This window comes from Centruroides vittatus, unplaced genomic scaffold (genome assembly GCF_030686945.1).
Source record: "Centruroides vittatus isolate TY-2023 unplaced genomic scaffold, ASM3068694v2 contig_439, whole genome shotgun sequence".
NCBI classification, from domain to species: Eukaryota; Metazoa; Arthropoda; class Arachnida; order Scorpiones; family Buthidae; genus Centruroides; species Centruroides vittatus.
In genome coordinates, this window is record NW_027122239.1 from 1,380,549 (window position 1) to 1,396,792 (window position 16,244).

The window sequence follows — 16,244 nt, forward strand, 5'->3', positions numbered from 1 at the left end:
TCTTTATATGACTGAAAGAATGAATAAACATACAGTATTTGCACAAGCCTTAACATGTTAACTGTCATCCAACATGATGACCGACGTACTAATTAGGGTTGTACAGAGCCATCCGACACACCGGCCGTCGTACTAATTAGGGCTGCACAGAGCCATCCAACAGCTTGTCGTCATATAAGCAATGTAGTTTCACTCAAGGTTAAATTATCCTGGTTTTGTAAGACGTTCTTTTACAACCTAGTGGTGGCCTCTTGCAACCATCTATGAAATTGGTTTCAACCGTCGGCTGTCATAGGGGTTCATGAAGTGGTTCGACAGCCAGCCATCATAGTTTTTTTTAATAAAAAGCTGTTTTATATCTGGTATTGTTTTTTTAATAGTGAATAGTTAAAAAAAGAAAAAAATATCAAAAGCTAGTTTAATTATTCTTTATTCTCTTGTGGCTGTCAGCCATATTGTGTTTTTTTTTGTGTTTCTTTTATAGTTTGTAAGTTATAAATACATATACATATATATATTTTTCTTTCTTTCTTTCTTCTTCCTTCATTTCTACTTTATTTCCGTTCCTTTGTCTCAACAAGTCATATATCAACCGTTATCGCCGGAGGGGGAGGATTACCCCTTCTAAGAACCAGGGGATATTAGGACTTCCACGAATTTGGGAGTGTGGACAAAAGAAAAGAGGAAGCCCTGAGGACTAAGTGTAAGAAGAACGGACACTTTTTGGCTAGACCTCGAGAGGAACGGAGGTGCAAGGCGGCGTTCGAGACTCGAAAGAGAGAGAAAGAAAGGAGGCTGCAGGACCGTCGAGGCCAGAGGAAAATAGGCACGAAGGCCAGAGAGTGCTGAGAATATAGGAGAATATCGAAGACGAACGGCCGAATAAGGAGGAGGAGGAAAGGCTACCATTGTGGAAGGGTACTTCCCCGAGTGTATCGATCGATTGTGAACCCGAGTACTTTCTGTCTATTTCTATATACTTTCTATCTTTCCTAAGTCTATCCGTTTCCCTATTTCATTAGTTTTAAGGTAGTTATAAGTTTAGTTTTAAGTTGGTTGTATAGTTTTTTTTTGTTTACGCGCGCGTGTGCATTATCACTTGTACGCGAATAAGTGGCGACCCCTTCCCCAGTGAGGATACTCAAGTTGGGATCACTTGTAAATAATAAAGAAAAGAACCGTGTTCCGAGAGAAATAAAGGAATATTTAATTGTATATATAAGTTTTTATGTTTCTATTTATAACGTTTGTTCGCCTACGTATAAATCTCTCGATACGAACAACCACACTCTTTTGTTACATATAAAATAATTAAATTAAATATTAAATAGCCCATGGTCTTATTGTCTCCAGTTTGAGGCCATACAACGGCCGGTTATGGTTGATATATTTTTTTTATCTTCACTCTACTGACTGTTATATAATGACCCTTCTATTTATATCATAATAAAATATTAAATATCAAATTTTCTCATTGTGGCCTGAAAAAATGGAAAATATCATATTACTAGTGGCAGTTAACGTGTTAACAGTATTTTTGTTTCTCTGTATTGGCATGCCTACTAAATCTACTGCTACCTTTTGTGCTGATATTGAGTGTGCTCTTGAATATGGAACAGGCAGCAAAATCTGGGAGGAAACAATTGTATGAGGAAATTCTTTCCTGTAGGACCGAGCATGAAATTTAAGTTTTATTTGATGCAGAGTGGTCTTTGATTTCTTTGGAGGGGTGCTGATGGTTGACTTCTTCACAGTCCTCTTATTCTAATGTGAGTCTGATAAGCTTCAGTTCAGTCAAGACAGAGATAGTAAGAGAAGCAAAGAAACTGTTGTTATTTTTAATTTGTTCATTAGATGAGAGCAAAGTCAGTCAGATTCTGAAACAAGAGAAGGATAGATAGTTCTCAGAACTCTGACCTATTTTTGCCATGGCAGCTGCTGCCAATGTGACATACTATAGCTAGGTTGCCAACTTTTGAAGTATTAATTCTAGATTAATTCCAGGAGATGATCATATTTTGGAATTTAAAATAATTTATAAACACTGTGGTTGAATTTCCGGTTTCAAATTTATACTGACCATTAGCCTGATGAAGACCAAGTTTATGGTTGAAAATGTTCGTTTTGTTTAAATCTGTTCATACTGGGATATTAAAAAGGATTTTTTGCGTTGATTTATCCTTCCCAGGGATTGTGCGAGAAGTTGTTGATTCAGGAGATGATCACTATATGAGTAGGAAATACATGGAGATAATCACTGTGTTTGAACGATCGTGCTCAAAACCAGTGATACCAAAGAAGATTGGAGAATGAGAACGAGATCTGAGTTGAGCATCAAAGTGATCCTGTTGCTTAGTAATGAGTCTTTGAGACACAGTCTTGTCCCAAATATGGCTTTGCCATTTTACTTGTTAAAACTAAACTACTTCCTCTAACAAATTTAAATTCTGAACATATCTAAAGATTTTGAATTGTAGAATGGTTATAGAGAATGTTTTTAAGTCTGTTGGCAAAGAAACATATATTAAGAATGGGATTTTTTTTCATAGGATGAAATAAAATTTTAGTTTAGAATACTGTGTTTATTGTAATAAATGGTGCCTTCAAATAAGTAGTGGAATTACAAACTGAAAAATGTTAGTTACCATATCTATTCTAATAAACATCATGCTAAGTATATAGAGTATTCCAAAAAATTGCTGTTTCCTGATTTATTCCTATGGGTCTATGTGAAGCATTACGTCTTTCTCTCTTAATGAGTTGAACGACAGAAATGGTACCATTCCTCACAACATTCCACGTGTGAATCTTTCAGCTGTGATACATGAAGTCCTGCATTGTGTACAACACTTTGAACATGAGTATGGAGTGTTGTACACCACAACATTCCATACTCAAACTAGTTTCAACCTGACTGTCACACAGATTGCACTAATGCCATTAAAGTCATTTATGGAGTCTTTTGTCTGCAATATGTCCTCTTTCCCCATTCAGCAAGAACTTTTAAGTAGGGTGACCAGATGTCCCCAATTTCCAGGGACTGTCCTTACTTTTGCTGTTTTTTATTATTTGATTATAGGATCAATTTTTGAATAAAGCAATTTTATTAACATGCCAATAAAATATTACCAATTTATAGATCAATAAATAAATAAATAAATAAATTTTAAAAAATAAAATTGATCGGTTTTAGACCCCATTTTTACTTATTCTGAAATGTGTCCTTGGTTGGATTATAAATGTTATTACAATTAAATAAATCTGTTTGCACAAATTTTATAGTATAGTAAGAGCTTCTCAATCAGATTTCATAGTATTGAAATATGTGAAGAGAAGGATATTTTATTAAACAAAATAGTTATTCCAAAAACTTTGAAACAAATATACCCAATAATTTTAGTAAGAATTTTAAATATATTTTATCATCAATATATGCCATTTTAAGTTTTATAAATAAATATAATCTTTATTTTTTAGGATGTCATTCCTTGTGAACTTTTGCAACATTATCTCAGTATGACAAATTCTCCTCAAGTTCAAGCTCTAGATCCAGAAATTACTCATCATTGTGCCTACAGTTTGCCTGCGGTTGCTTTTACTTTGGGTAAAAAATATTGGCCTTGTTTAAAAGAAACCTTTGAAGCACTTGCTTCAGATATGCAAGTAAATATGTTGTTTAACAAAAAATAATAATATATTTTTATAAATTTAATTTTTTATTATGCAATTTCATATATATTACATGCCATGTGTAATAATAAAATTTTTCCATTTCCTTTTGCATGAGGAAATGTAAGAAAAATTTAATTAAAGAAGACTGTTTTGATTTATATTTTTAAAGTAGAGCGATACTTTAGTAGTAATGTTTTTAATTTCAAACAGCCTTTAAAGTGAGTTGATTTTATTGTGATTTACAAAGTTGGAAATGTAAATTACAATTTTAAAAAAATTTGTTGAAAGAAAGAAATGTACAGTCAAACCTCTGTTTTTGAACATGATTTGTTCCTAAAAGTTGTTCTAAAAGAAAGAAATTTTCCTATAAGAGACAATTAATCCATTTTATATCTGTTCCTGATCTCCCAAAATAAAATCATCTTTTTTAAGCTTTTTAGCTGTATTTCTTGAATAAAAATGCCTACAAATGCTATGTAATATTATATATAATATAATACTGTATTATATATAATAAATTTTTGTTATTTAATTTGACTTAAGCACCTTTTAACACAAATTCTTAAATGCTATTTATATTACGTAAATGTCAGTTAACACGATTTTTATTAATTAATTTGATTTAAATTCAACTGCAGTGGTGAATACCGAAAATCAGTAGTAGTATCTTTCCTGCATGCACATTGAAATCTAAGTTAAATAGAAACGTCATTGATGATTCATATGGTGACATCTAATGATGTGAGGCGATCTCTGCACCATTAACTTTCAAATCGGTAGTCCTGTTGTTGATTGGTTGTGCCGTCGACCTTCTTTAACATAACTTAAGAAGTATGGGGAGTCGACTATCCATGTCTCTCTAATCTGTGGCTGGCTCTTGTGGAGTTGCTTGTTCGGCAACCAGGACAATTATAGTTTGAAGTTCTGTTCATGAACCAATTTGTTTGAAAAGCAAATCATTCAAAAACCAGGGTTTGACCATATACATCTGTCCCAATAGTCGCAATAGGAATTGTTTATTTTTGTTTATTTAAAAGAACTACAGAAAATAGCGTTATGAATATTGATGAACAATTAGAATCAAATGTTTGTCACATTTACCTAATACAGTAGTAATAACAATCTTATTAATTTGAACTAATATAATTTGAATTTCCTCTTAATTCAATCTTGACTGTAGTTTTCATCCAATTCCTATTTAAATCAATGTAAAATTCTCTTGGTAATTTGATTCAATTGTGTCGCCACCTGTTTATTCGAATCAAAAGCATGTGTTAGTAGACTAATACTATCATTCCATTTTTTGAAATTGAAAGATTGAATTTAAAATTTAAGAACATTTCAAAACAGTTACTGCACGATTAGAATGGTTTATACTCATCATGTTGTGCTTGTTTGTCATGGCTCTTCATTTCTTTATTTTATTGAATGCATTACTGTACCTTTGTTTTGTATTTCTCATTGATTACACATTATTCTTTTTACCGTGTTGTTAAAATCATTTTTTTTCTATACAGTATAGGAATGGTCTCTTTTTAATTTGAACTGTTTAGGCCATTTTTCTGAGTTCAAATTAATGAGAACCTACTGTATTATGTGGGTTAATTTAATGATAATGTAGATCTGTTGGTATGGCCAAAACACACAGGATGTGGGGGGTAAGATATGAAGGGCTTTACAAAACAAGAAATAACACAAGGGAATTGGTAATTAGCCATTTTATAATACTGAGGTCAAACATACAAATTTACAACAGTCCAAGTTAACTAATTGTAACTGGTTGAAACATGTGCAGAGTGAAGATACTTAACACATTAATCCTAATAATAATAAAGAAAAAACATATCACAAAAAAAATATTTACAATAATTTACATTGACGGGAACATAGGCTGATTAGTTGACGAGTGATTCTCCTTATAAGTATAGTGAGTTATCCTTAGTCACATGGCAGTTGAATTTATGAATGATAAATTCACACCCAAACAAGGAAATATTTGTATCACGGTGTTAATCACTTGTAAGACTATTCTATAACAGTTCGGCTGTGGGTTCAAGCAATGTCCTCATAGTGATGGAAAAGAATTGCCATTTTTCGATACGTCTGTTCAAACCTTAACACTAATGCGGAAATTATCTGTCCTTACCTCACTTCTTCCTTCTCCTGCGTAGAGCTCGAAGCTACTCCAGGTGCAGACTGGCAATCAAAAAAAAAGTTCCTGGGGTGTGGCACTCCTACAATTTATACTCCGTGCTGTCCAGATCACGTGAGCTATACATAAGCTAATAATAGTCCAACCACAACCCAACTCTCAGTAACTCCATGTGACATGCACATCGACAAAAACAAAATTACAAGTAAAACCTGGTGTGCAACAAACGGAAATAAGTACTGTACAATAATGCAGGTAACACGACAATTGAGATAAAGCCTGATACGGGATTACACAACACACAAAAATTGAATTAAAAATATAAAAATAATAGTGGCAGAGCACTATGATAATTTTGTAAAATTTCGAACTACAGTTATGTAATAATATATAGTCTTAACAATTTAAACAATTTTAATATTTAATTTGTTTTTGTTAAATTTAACTAACTAATTGCAAATCAGTTAGAAATTTCAAATTGATTTAAATCTAAAAATGCATTTATGTGAATTTCTTTTTATTTTTTAGTACAACATTTAGGACATTAAATGATTATTGGATTATTATGATTTTCCAATATAGAATTTAATAATAAAAATGAGTTAAAGAAAATAAAAGGATTACAATATTACATTACATTAATATAAATAAAAGTATGAGAAACTTTCACAATAACACTCAATAAAAAAAAATGCTTAATTAAGGTTACGAAAATTATTTATTACAAAATGTTTTTGGCTTCAGTTTGTGCTGATGATTACCTGAAGTATGCTGAAGTTCAGCATACTATTGAATTTTTGAATTTAATTGAATTGAATTTTTTAAAATTATTCTACATTTTATTTATATTTACTTCAAAGTTGACCCAAACTGAGGTGAAAAATGTTTAATAATAAATAATTTTATTAAATTATACAAACCTTACTGTCAGTTGTCAATTAAAGTTCAAAATTAAGTACATCTAATTCTGTTTTTACACAATGATTGGTTCTCAGAAATTAAGTGTAAAAAGATTTGTATAAAAAAATACAATGTGTGTGTGCGTATATATATATATATATATATATATATATACACACACATGCACACATAACGGGTTTTTACTGGATGTCATTGTTATAAGTAGAATTTACTGCTAGTCAAAAATGAATTTGAGTTAAAACTAGTTTTAACTAGACAAAACAGGTTTTAACAAAATGGCTTAGTAAAAACTGTTTCGACCAAGGTCTTTCAGCTAACACGTTCCTATAGTGTATGATGAATTTCATATCACTTTAACCCTTTTCCCCCGACATCTTGTTTACGTTTATTTTGTGATTCCTCCTAAGGCAATATAGGTCAGTCAGGCGATATCATTTTAAAAATTTACCAAAAATCAAATTATCATTATATCTATATGAAAAAAATCACTTACATTTATTAATATCTTTAGTTTTAAATACAATATTTTTCAATACATTTTATTAGAAAAATTTATAAGAAAAAAAAATAATATATATCAGAACTGACACACAAACTTGGTAATTTGTAACATTTTGTGAAAATTAACATTGTCTAGTTACATAGTTGTTTGCTGGCACTGAGCCAGAAAGACGTAGAATATTGTTTTGTACAATTCGATATAACACTTATGCATGTATGTTTATTCGTTGTGAAATTATCACACATTATATCAAACATTTCTTTGAAATCAAAATTTTATACTGCTATCAACTAATATAATGAATTATTATACTTTATTCACTTCATATCGAACAAGATTATATCTGTTGTTAATAAATTTTACAAAAATCGATATTTACCAAAGTAACGATGAATCGGTACCCTCGAAGTTTTGCTTAAAAAGCCAGGATACCGATCGATCAGTGCCTTCAGGGACAAAGGGTTAATTAATGTTAATAACACAGATGTGTGATCAATATTTTCAATAAATATCGTATTAAATAATACAAATGTTTTAATCCCAATCATCACTTTATTTATTTCCCCCAAACATATTTATGTAGCTAAAATTAGTTTTAACTAATGTTAAAAGTTAAAACTAGTTTTATCTAAAATCAAAACATGTACAGCAGTAAATTCTATTTTTAACTAGACAAAACGGGTTTTAACAGTGACATCCAGTAAAAACTAGTTTCAACTAGTTAAAACACGTTTTTACTGTAACATACATATGGAAAATTAAAAGATTGGTTACAGACCTAAGAAATAAAAAAAAATAATGAAATAAACCATATGTAAAATCTCGTTAGAATCTTATTTTTTTGCATGTTATCAAATTTTATTTTATATACATTGCGCATAAAAATGTATTATAGGACATAAATTTCATTTGTAAAATAAAAAAACACAAAGAATTAATAAACATAAAAATTGGGTATAATATATAATGTGAGTTATACATAAGATTTTATTTACTGTCACTTTTGACAATGAACACTTACATTTGCACATGATTGTAATATCACTGCTATCACTAAAAATGCTTTGATTATTATGTTCTTCATTCATAGGTGAAGTTCTTTCTGTGACTCCTGAAGAACATTAGCAGTAATGTCCTGTGGTGCTGATGTTACAGTGGTTTTATGAACAAATTCAGTTATTCTATACCATAAGAATGGCTGGGTTCGTATTGTGGCTTGGCCTTTATATAATTCTCTATAAGATGAAGTTAATGATTTTGGATTGCATTGAAACTTTAAAGCTAATTCCTCATTAGGATCATACTTCACAAATTATTTTTTTTTTAATCGTGTTAAGTCAAAATCATTTAAAAAAGTTTGTGTAAAAAACAGAATTAGGTGTATATTGATAATTAGAATGTAAATAATGAAATTTTTACCTAAAGTTTTCATATTGTTATGCATTTAATATTGCAAATTTTATATATACACATTTTCAATTCTACAAGGTGGAAAGTAATTAGGTATTGAGAAGTCACTATAATTTTCATATTTCTAATGCAAAGATGATGAAACTTATTTGGCATTTACCTTATTAAATGAAATATGGATGCATACTTCAGAAATTCAATTTAGGCAGCAGTGCCAACCACCAATTTTCTCAAATAAGTGGGATGGAATTCACAGCCTTCTGCAGGAAGTTATTGATAATATCCTAAATCTATGCCTCCAATTCTTCTAGTGTTTGAGGTTTTGTTCAGTTTATCTCCTTTGCCCCAGCCCTAGAGGAAAGTCACACAGGACTTGAGGTCACTTCTTGAAGGCCATTTGTGAGATCCTCATTGTTCTAACCAATGTCCCAGAAACTTATGGTCCAACTATGGTAAATGCAAAGTGAGGATGCATGCCATTCTGCATGAAAACAAGTTAATGATGTTTTCCCAGCTAGATACAGTGGGCCATACATAATCTTCTAGCATCTGAAGATAGCAGTTGGCATTCATGGTGTCCTTTATGTGATATAGGCTGAGGACCCTACTGGCCGTCATTCCACACCACGCATTCACTTTTTTGGACAGTTCCGTCTCCTCTACTGTCACTTCACAATCATGTGCCACTGAATAATGGCAATTATGTTAATTTAAGAAAATGTCAACATGGAAAACATTCCTGTTGCTCCAGTGAATGTTTTCAAACAATTGTGATCAATCCTCATGCCAATGCAACATCAACTTCTCATATTCCATTCTTTAATCACAGTCGACATGTGTCAGCTCTTGCATGTAATGTAGTTTCCATGGACAATAATTCAATTCTTACCAAGGGCGTCACCAGCCAATGGGCCAGGGGGAGGGGCAAGATGATATAGATTGATAGAGGATATGAATTGTATGTAGGTAAAATAAAAACAATTCATAAATTTTAAGAAACTTAAGAAGATTATTTTAATTAAAACATAATCTTGGGTTTTTCGCGCGGGAATTATAAATCGGGCAATAAATGACTTAGCATTTAAATAATTTTTTTCGCATGTCTAGGGAGGGGCAACTGCCCCTCTGCCCCCCTCTGGCGACGCCCTTGATTCTTACCATAATTTCATGCATATCATGTACCTCAACAGTCTACTTTTGTGAGCAATCTCATGTGTTCATATGCCTGCATTGATTTATACAGGCTTCAGATGAACGCATTTTCCTCCTATTGTGATGTTTACAGATGGTCACTTCTCTGCACATCCACAGCTGAACTTGTGGTCATTAACTTCAAAAGACAATTCTTGATTGTTCCCAGATGGATTCTGATACAATATTCCTTCACTATATGTCACTAATGCTGCACAGCAACCACTGATTTCTACATCTCTTGGTGTGCAGCGATCTGCACTCACTCATGAACAGACAAGTGATCTGCCATGATTTTTTTGTCTTGCACATCATGTGACTTTTCTCAGTCACTGCCCACATCACTGATGCAGAAATTATAAAATTTCATTGATTGATGTATATTCATACCCAAATTTTATTATGATTGCATTATTATTACAAATATTATAGCAATTTCTCAATGCTTAGTTACTTTCCATGCGTCCTGTATAAATTGTAATTGCGAGTAATTATTTCATTGTTACTTGTATGTACAATAAATTTAACAGTATAAAAGTAGTTTCTAACATCAAATTTTTTTCAGTGGAAAGTACGAAGAACACTCGCTGCTTCAATTCATGAACTGGCATTTATTTTGGGAACAGAACTTACAGCACGTGATCTCTTACCAGTATTTGTAAGCTTTTTACGTGACTTAGATGAAGTGAGAATAGGAATCGTGCAGAATTTATTTCAATTTATAAGGGTAAATATAAAAATAAAATTTAATTTAAAGTTATGATTATTTAATTATTGTAAATTAATTTTTATAATTTTATTCATAAAAATGCCATTTACAATGATAAATGATAAAATATAAAATTCCAGACCATGTTTTTTGTAATTATAACAGTTTAACAGAACATTAATTTATCAAACACAGTCACATAATATTTGTAATATTTTGTTAAATTTATTAATAATATAGGCCAGGAATAGCAAATTTTTAACTCTGATGAGAACATGGTGAAATTTAGCAGATGAATATCCTGCCTTGCATACGGCCACATTAACATTACATAACTCAAGTTCAACAAGCTTATGCATTGATGGATATAAAAGGGGTTTTCTAATGAGAGCAGAAAAATCCATGTGTGATTATCTCAATATACATATTGAATGATCAAATTACTCTTACAGATTTCCTACATATTACTATAGATATTTAAGTTTCATATAGAATCTTTTTAAAATAACTAAAGAAATTCTTTAGCTATCAAATTAATCTAAATGCTTTTATATATATTTTTAAAATACACAACAGTTGCTGATATGACTTAGTAAGCTTATCCATTTTATTTCAGAATATAATTATCTTAAGAAAACAAATGTTTATTACAAGAATTTCATTTTTATTGTATTATGTATATTTGGTTTGTGTTCAAAATAATTTACAAATATTATTTTATGTAGTTTTTATTAAGTATGTGTCTTATGGAATTCATTTTTAATCTTGTGAATTTTCTATGCATAGTTTTATTATACATGATTTAATAAAACATCCTAATTATCAAACAAAAGGAGCACTTGTGAGAAATAGTATGAGGCGTTTAGTTGTGTCATGACTCAATGACACCCAACTGACTACTATCATGAACTCTCAATTGTAATGTTAGCTTATTTAAATTAAGTGGATATGCCTTACTTTCAGTATAAAGATTCTCTGTTTTTTAGTTTATGTAATGAAGAAAAATTACCAAAATTAAGACAATTCTTTGTTAAAAATTCTGACTCATTTGTTCCTATGAAGGTTTAGATTTGTTCACAAACTTTTTAATAAGTAGCAATGCCTGGGGTCTGTGTGTAAAAAAAAAAAAAAAAAAAAAAAAAAAGTTATACAAAGAAGAGTTTGAGACATTTCAAATGTATAATAGTGTGAGATCTGCAGATTAGGGAGATTAAATTTATTAGGAGATCAATTGTTTAAAGTATTCAAAAAAAGAATTAATTTGATAAGGTTTTTCAAAAGATGTTTCTACCCGGAACTTCCTTGATAACGGAAGTACACAGAACTTTCATTTCTACCTTTTTAAGGTCAAATCCTTTGTTTTAAGATTTGGAATGATCTCAAATTAACACATCTTTAAGTAGAAATGTTGTATAACTAAAATTAATGTTGTAACTAACTCAAGAAGGGACCAAAAACCTCCAAATTTTCAGATGTAAAGAAGGAAGAATTTTTGTTGCATTTCCGATTTAACGGAAGTTGACTTCCCTTCTGCTGAGTAAGGCCTTATCTTACTCTCCATCACAAAGGTTTAACGTCATTCACCCCTCATCAATAGAAAAGCCTTCATCTTGATTGAAGGTGATCAGGAGAAATTAAAAAGTATAAAAGGGGATGATTTTCCTGCTTTTGCGCACAGTTCCCTGGTATTCAAGTCGATACCTGAATTGGCCATACAAATTATCATCAGTTTGGTCTCCTCAAGAACCTCTCCCATGAAACACTACCGAAGAAATTGAATCCTCAAATGAAGGTAGTATAAATTGATAGATAAATGTAAACTCTCTTTCACTCGCATGGATTCTCTTTCACGCGAGATAGGTTTTAGTTTATAAGAAGGTTTGTAATCCATTTTATGATTTTTGTAATGTCCATTTTATTTTTGTTTCATTAAATATTTTGTTATCTGTTAAAATGGATTAATCTCTGACTCATCACCTACCAACATCCTATCAAACTTACTCAAGACTCTCCCACTCGAAGTTCCTCATGGATAATCTTTACACGTGGTAATCTGCATCAGAAAACTGATTACCTGGTGTCAGGAATCCTGACAGGAGACAGGATTTTGCAATCCTTTATCTCCACATTTACCATCTATTAAAGTAAGTCCCTCCGCACTCATTATTCCTAAGAACAAAGTTAGGAAACCATCCCTTTTTGACAACCGAGGGCTAATCAAATGATTAGCTGCCATTTAAGTGGTATATACTCATAACTGTATTATATACCCCCCGGCTGACCTCACAATAGTCTTTAAAGCATTTATCTCAAGAGACTGAATGATCTTAGTTCTGTTCATATAGTTACAAGAAGAATCAAATTTCAGCTTTGTCAAGTGAGAGTTATCTATAAACTATTTAAAGTTTTAAAACTTGAACATTTACTTACTATGGATTACAGGAATAATAAATGTTTTTCTCCACATGTAGCAGACAGTAATAAGCATAGCAGCACCCAGTCTGAATTACAGTATTACCAAACTCTTCTTGCTACTTTCTATGAGTTTTTCTTTATTTGATCTCCCAGTACATACATTGGTGAATACAGCTTTAAAAAATTACTTGTGTAAGGAAATTTACTTTAAAGAAATTACAATTGTCTTTATTTACACAAACAAACATGAAGATAAAAAGGGGGGACTTAATAACTAATTTACAACTAACCTTATAACTATCTTAGAACTAACAAGGAAAAGGAATGGATAGACTAAGGAAAGTAGAGAAAAGGCAGATAGGAAGTACCTGGGCTCAAGTTGTGTAGTTAACGTCCTTGATGATTTCTACGCTCACACAAATCGTAGTAGTCTCGCTCTACTCCTCCAGTAGCTCTATGTCTAGATTCTTCGGCTCTCTCGATGCCTTAGAATCTTCGTAGCCTCCTTTCCTCTCTGGTCTCGGTAAGTTCTCTCTCAATTCGTAGTCCCCTTTCTTTGTCAGTCTGGAGCACTACTTACTACGTCTGTATGCTCCGATATCCAGCCAAAAAAGTGTCTTCTTTCTTTTTCCTATGCTGCCTTGGGCCTATACTTTCTTTGTCCATATCCCTAATTTCGGGGAAGTCTTAATCTTCTCCTTTGTTTGACACTTGGTTCTTGGAAAGGGCAACCCTCCCCCTCGAGCGGTAACGGTTTACGTATGAGTTGCTTTGAGACAATGGGAAGGACGTACGAAAGTAGGAATGTGAGAAGAAAATAGAAACGAAATACAGAACTTATAAACTATACATATATATAACTAAAATATGGCTGATGGCCACAATTTCTCTTGTTTTTCTAAACACTTATTTATTCTTGTTGGAAATTCTGTAACAAACTTTGCTGCAATAACACTCAAAATCTGTCATATTAACTGCAAGGATAGTTTATTTTGAAATTTTCATTGATAAATTAAAGAAAATGGGTAGATATACCTTAAAAGTGTATTATTTTAATCTTTACCATTCGTGTAATAAAGTTTTTCAACATTTAATAAATGAAACATCAAAGGTTATTTTTCTAAAAGCTGTTTTTGATCCAAAATATGATAGGCAAACTATATAATTTTGTCCGTACATTACTAGCCATACACAAATGCTTTTTATTAGTGAAACATGTGTTCTAGGTAATTGCATTCAAATTCAAATTTTTCGTACTGGTAGAATGATGTATTATGTATTGAGTTTGTTAAAATTACTGATTTTACCAAATGACAGATAAAACTGGCATTGTTGCACTAATAGCCTAATGGAGCAGACATACTTTTAACTCTGCTGATAATGGGATCGTTTCAATGCATTTGAATGTTTTGCTTCAATGGACATTGTGCTAAAGCATATTTTCTGAATTACATTGAATTCCAATACTTTTCTATTCTTTTACTTAACTGTTAGTATAGAGACCCCACATAATAGAACCATTTTTATTCTTTTGTGAGTTTAACTAAATAGAAGATAAAGCTTAGGAGCTTAGCTATCATATCTGATAATACAGATTATTTTATTCTATCCTTATCATCAGGGTTGGATTTAAGCATTTTGTGGTCCTAGATCTAATTCTGTGTGAGGCCCCTTACCAACCCTTCACAATTTTAGAAGTCAGCCATAAAAAGAAAAGAATCAACATAAACATTTTGTGTAGTATTTAATTAATATAATTAAAATACTATACAAAATAAAAAGTAATGTATACTTGAGGCCCTGAGCAACAGTTTAAATAACTTACTTGTAAATGTTTGATACATAATATTCCCAGGTTATCATATGGAGCTACAAGTGAAGACATTATATCTGCCTGTAACCATACAGTTTATTTATTCCTTATACTGTTTTGATGTACAGTACAGTACATTGTTATGCTTGGCATCAGAATTAACTAAGTACAATTTAATTAAATCGTAGCACTTTAATAGGAAAACCATGTGACGCACCTGTATAATTTTCTTGAATTTTTATGCTCTTTGCATTACCAAAGAGGAGTAAGATATGACTCTTAAATGCTTTCCAGGTTTCTAATTAGATATATAATGTATGTCTATAAGAATTAATGGCATTAGGCTTCCGATACCCCTTTGTTAAGTACTGTCACTAAAAGATTATTAGATCTAAGACGTTTATAGCCGCTGTATCCATTTGGTCTATATTAAGTTTAAAATTATAGGGCTTTTATTGATATCATTAACAAAATCCTGTATCGGATTTCAATCTTTCCATATTGAGTACATCACCTATATATCTACAAATGAGCTTTATTGTGTATATTTATCAGCATTCATTCCTCTACCCACTTGATGGCTACTTTCCAAGATCACCCGACAGTGGAGAGCCTATCAGAATATCAACTTCTTATTTGTAAAATTTATTGTCTCAACTATATTAGGAGTTGGATAAATATATCTAATAGACATTAAAGTGTATAAAAAGTGACAGTCTTTATTACCGTATTTTACGGACTATAAGAGACACTTTTTTCTTTGAAAAATTGCCTCCAAAATTCAGGTGCATCTTATAGTCCGTAGCGTCTTATAGGTATTTTTTTTTTTAAATTGTTTAAAAATTAAGGTGCGTCTTATAGTCCGTAAAATATGGTGGTTTTCTTCCAGATTAAACTTCTGGTTAATGCTATAATCACTTCAATCTTTATAGATGGAAAGTGATTAATATAGTCAGAAGTGGTTAAAACATCATATCTGTGTAAAGAAGTCTGTGTAAGGGCTTTAATCACTTCTAATGAATTGTTAACTACATAAGTAGCTTTAAATTCTAACTTTAAGCATTTGTCTAAGGCTCATTCTAATATAATACTGGGACAAAAGTTTTCTCCAGTACAGATTTTAAGAGACCATTGCAATTTGTATCTTAACCATTTCAAATGGTTGGGTGCTATGGCTCTTCTGGAGAACATATGAAGTGTGCAACGCCTTATGGCTTGCACATAAATTCAACTTCAAAATATGGCCACTAACAGTGTCACAATATTTTTTACAGCAGAGAACATTGTGTTAACAATTCATTTCTTCAATAAAATGTATTTAGAGTGTTTGGTTTTATTTTTTCTTCCATTAATTTTGACGAGTTAAGTTTATATAATAATAAATAGATTAATTAATTTGTTATACTGTTGATAAAATAAATTAAAATTACAGGATTAACAGGAAAAAAAGCAGCATTCA

At 31.2% G+C, this 16,244-nt stretch overlaps 1 protein-coding gene across 5 annotated transcripts in view; it reads left to right on the forward strand.

Annotated features, from left to right (window-relative positions):
- Positions 1 to 16,244, forward strand: part of LOC136977011 (serine/threonine-protein phosphatase 4 regulatory subunit 1-like) — a 425,271-nt gene that overhangs the window by 229,186 nt on the left and 179,841 nt on the right. For all 5 annotated transcript variants that reach the window (XR_010881016.1, XM_067272424.1, XM_067272423.1 and 2 more), the window contains 2 exons: positions 3,478 to 3,663; positions 10,414 to 10,575. Coding sequence is in view for 4 of the 5 variants with exons in the window: in XM_067272424.1 (XP_067128525.1) it covers positions 3,478 to 3,663; positions 10,414 to 10,575 (348 nt within the window). In the remaining variant the exon portion in view is untranslated. The remainder of the gene's footprint in view (positions 1 to 3,477; positions 3,664 to 10,413; positions 10,576 to 16,244) is intronic.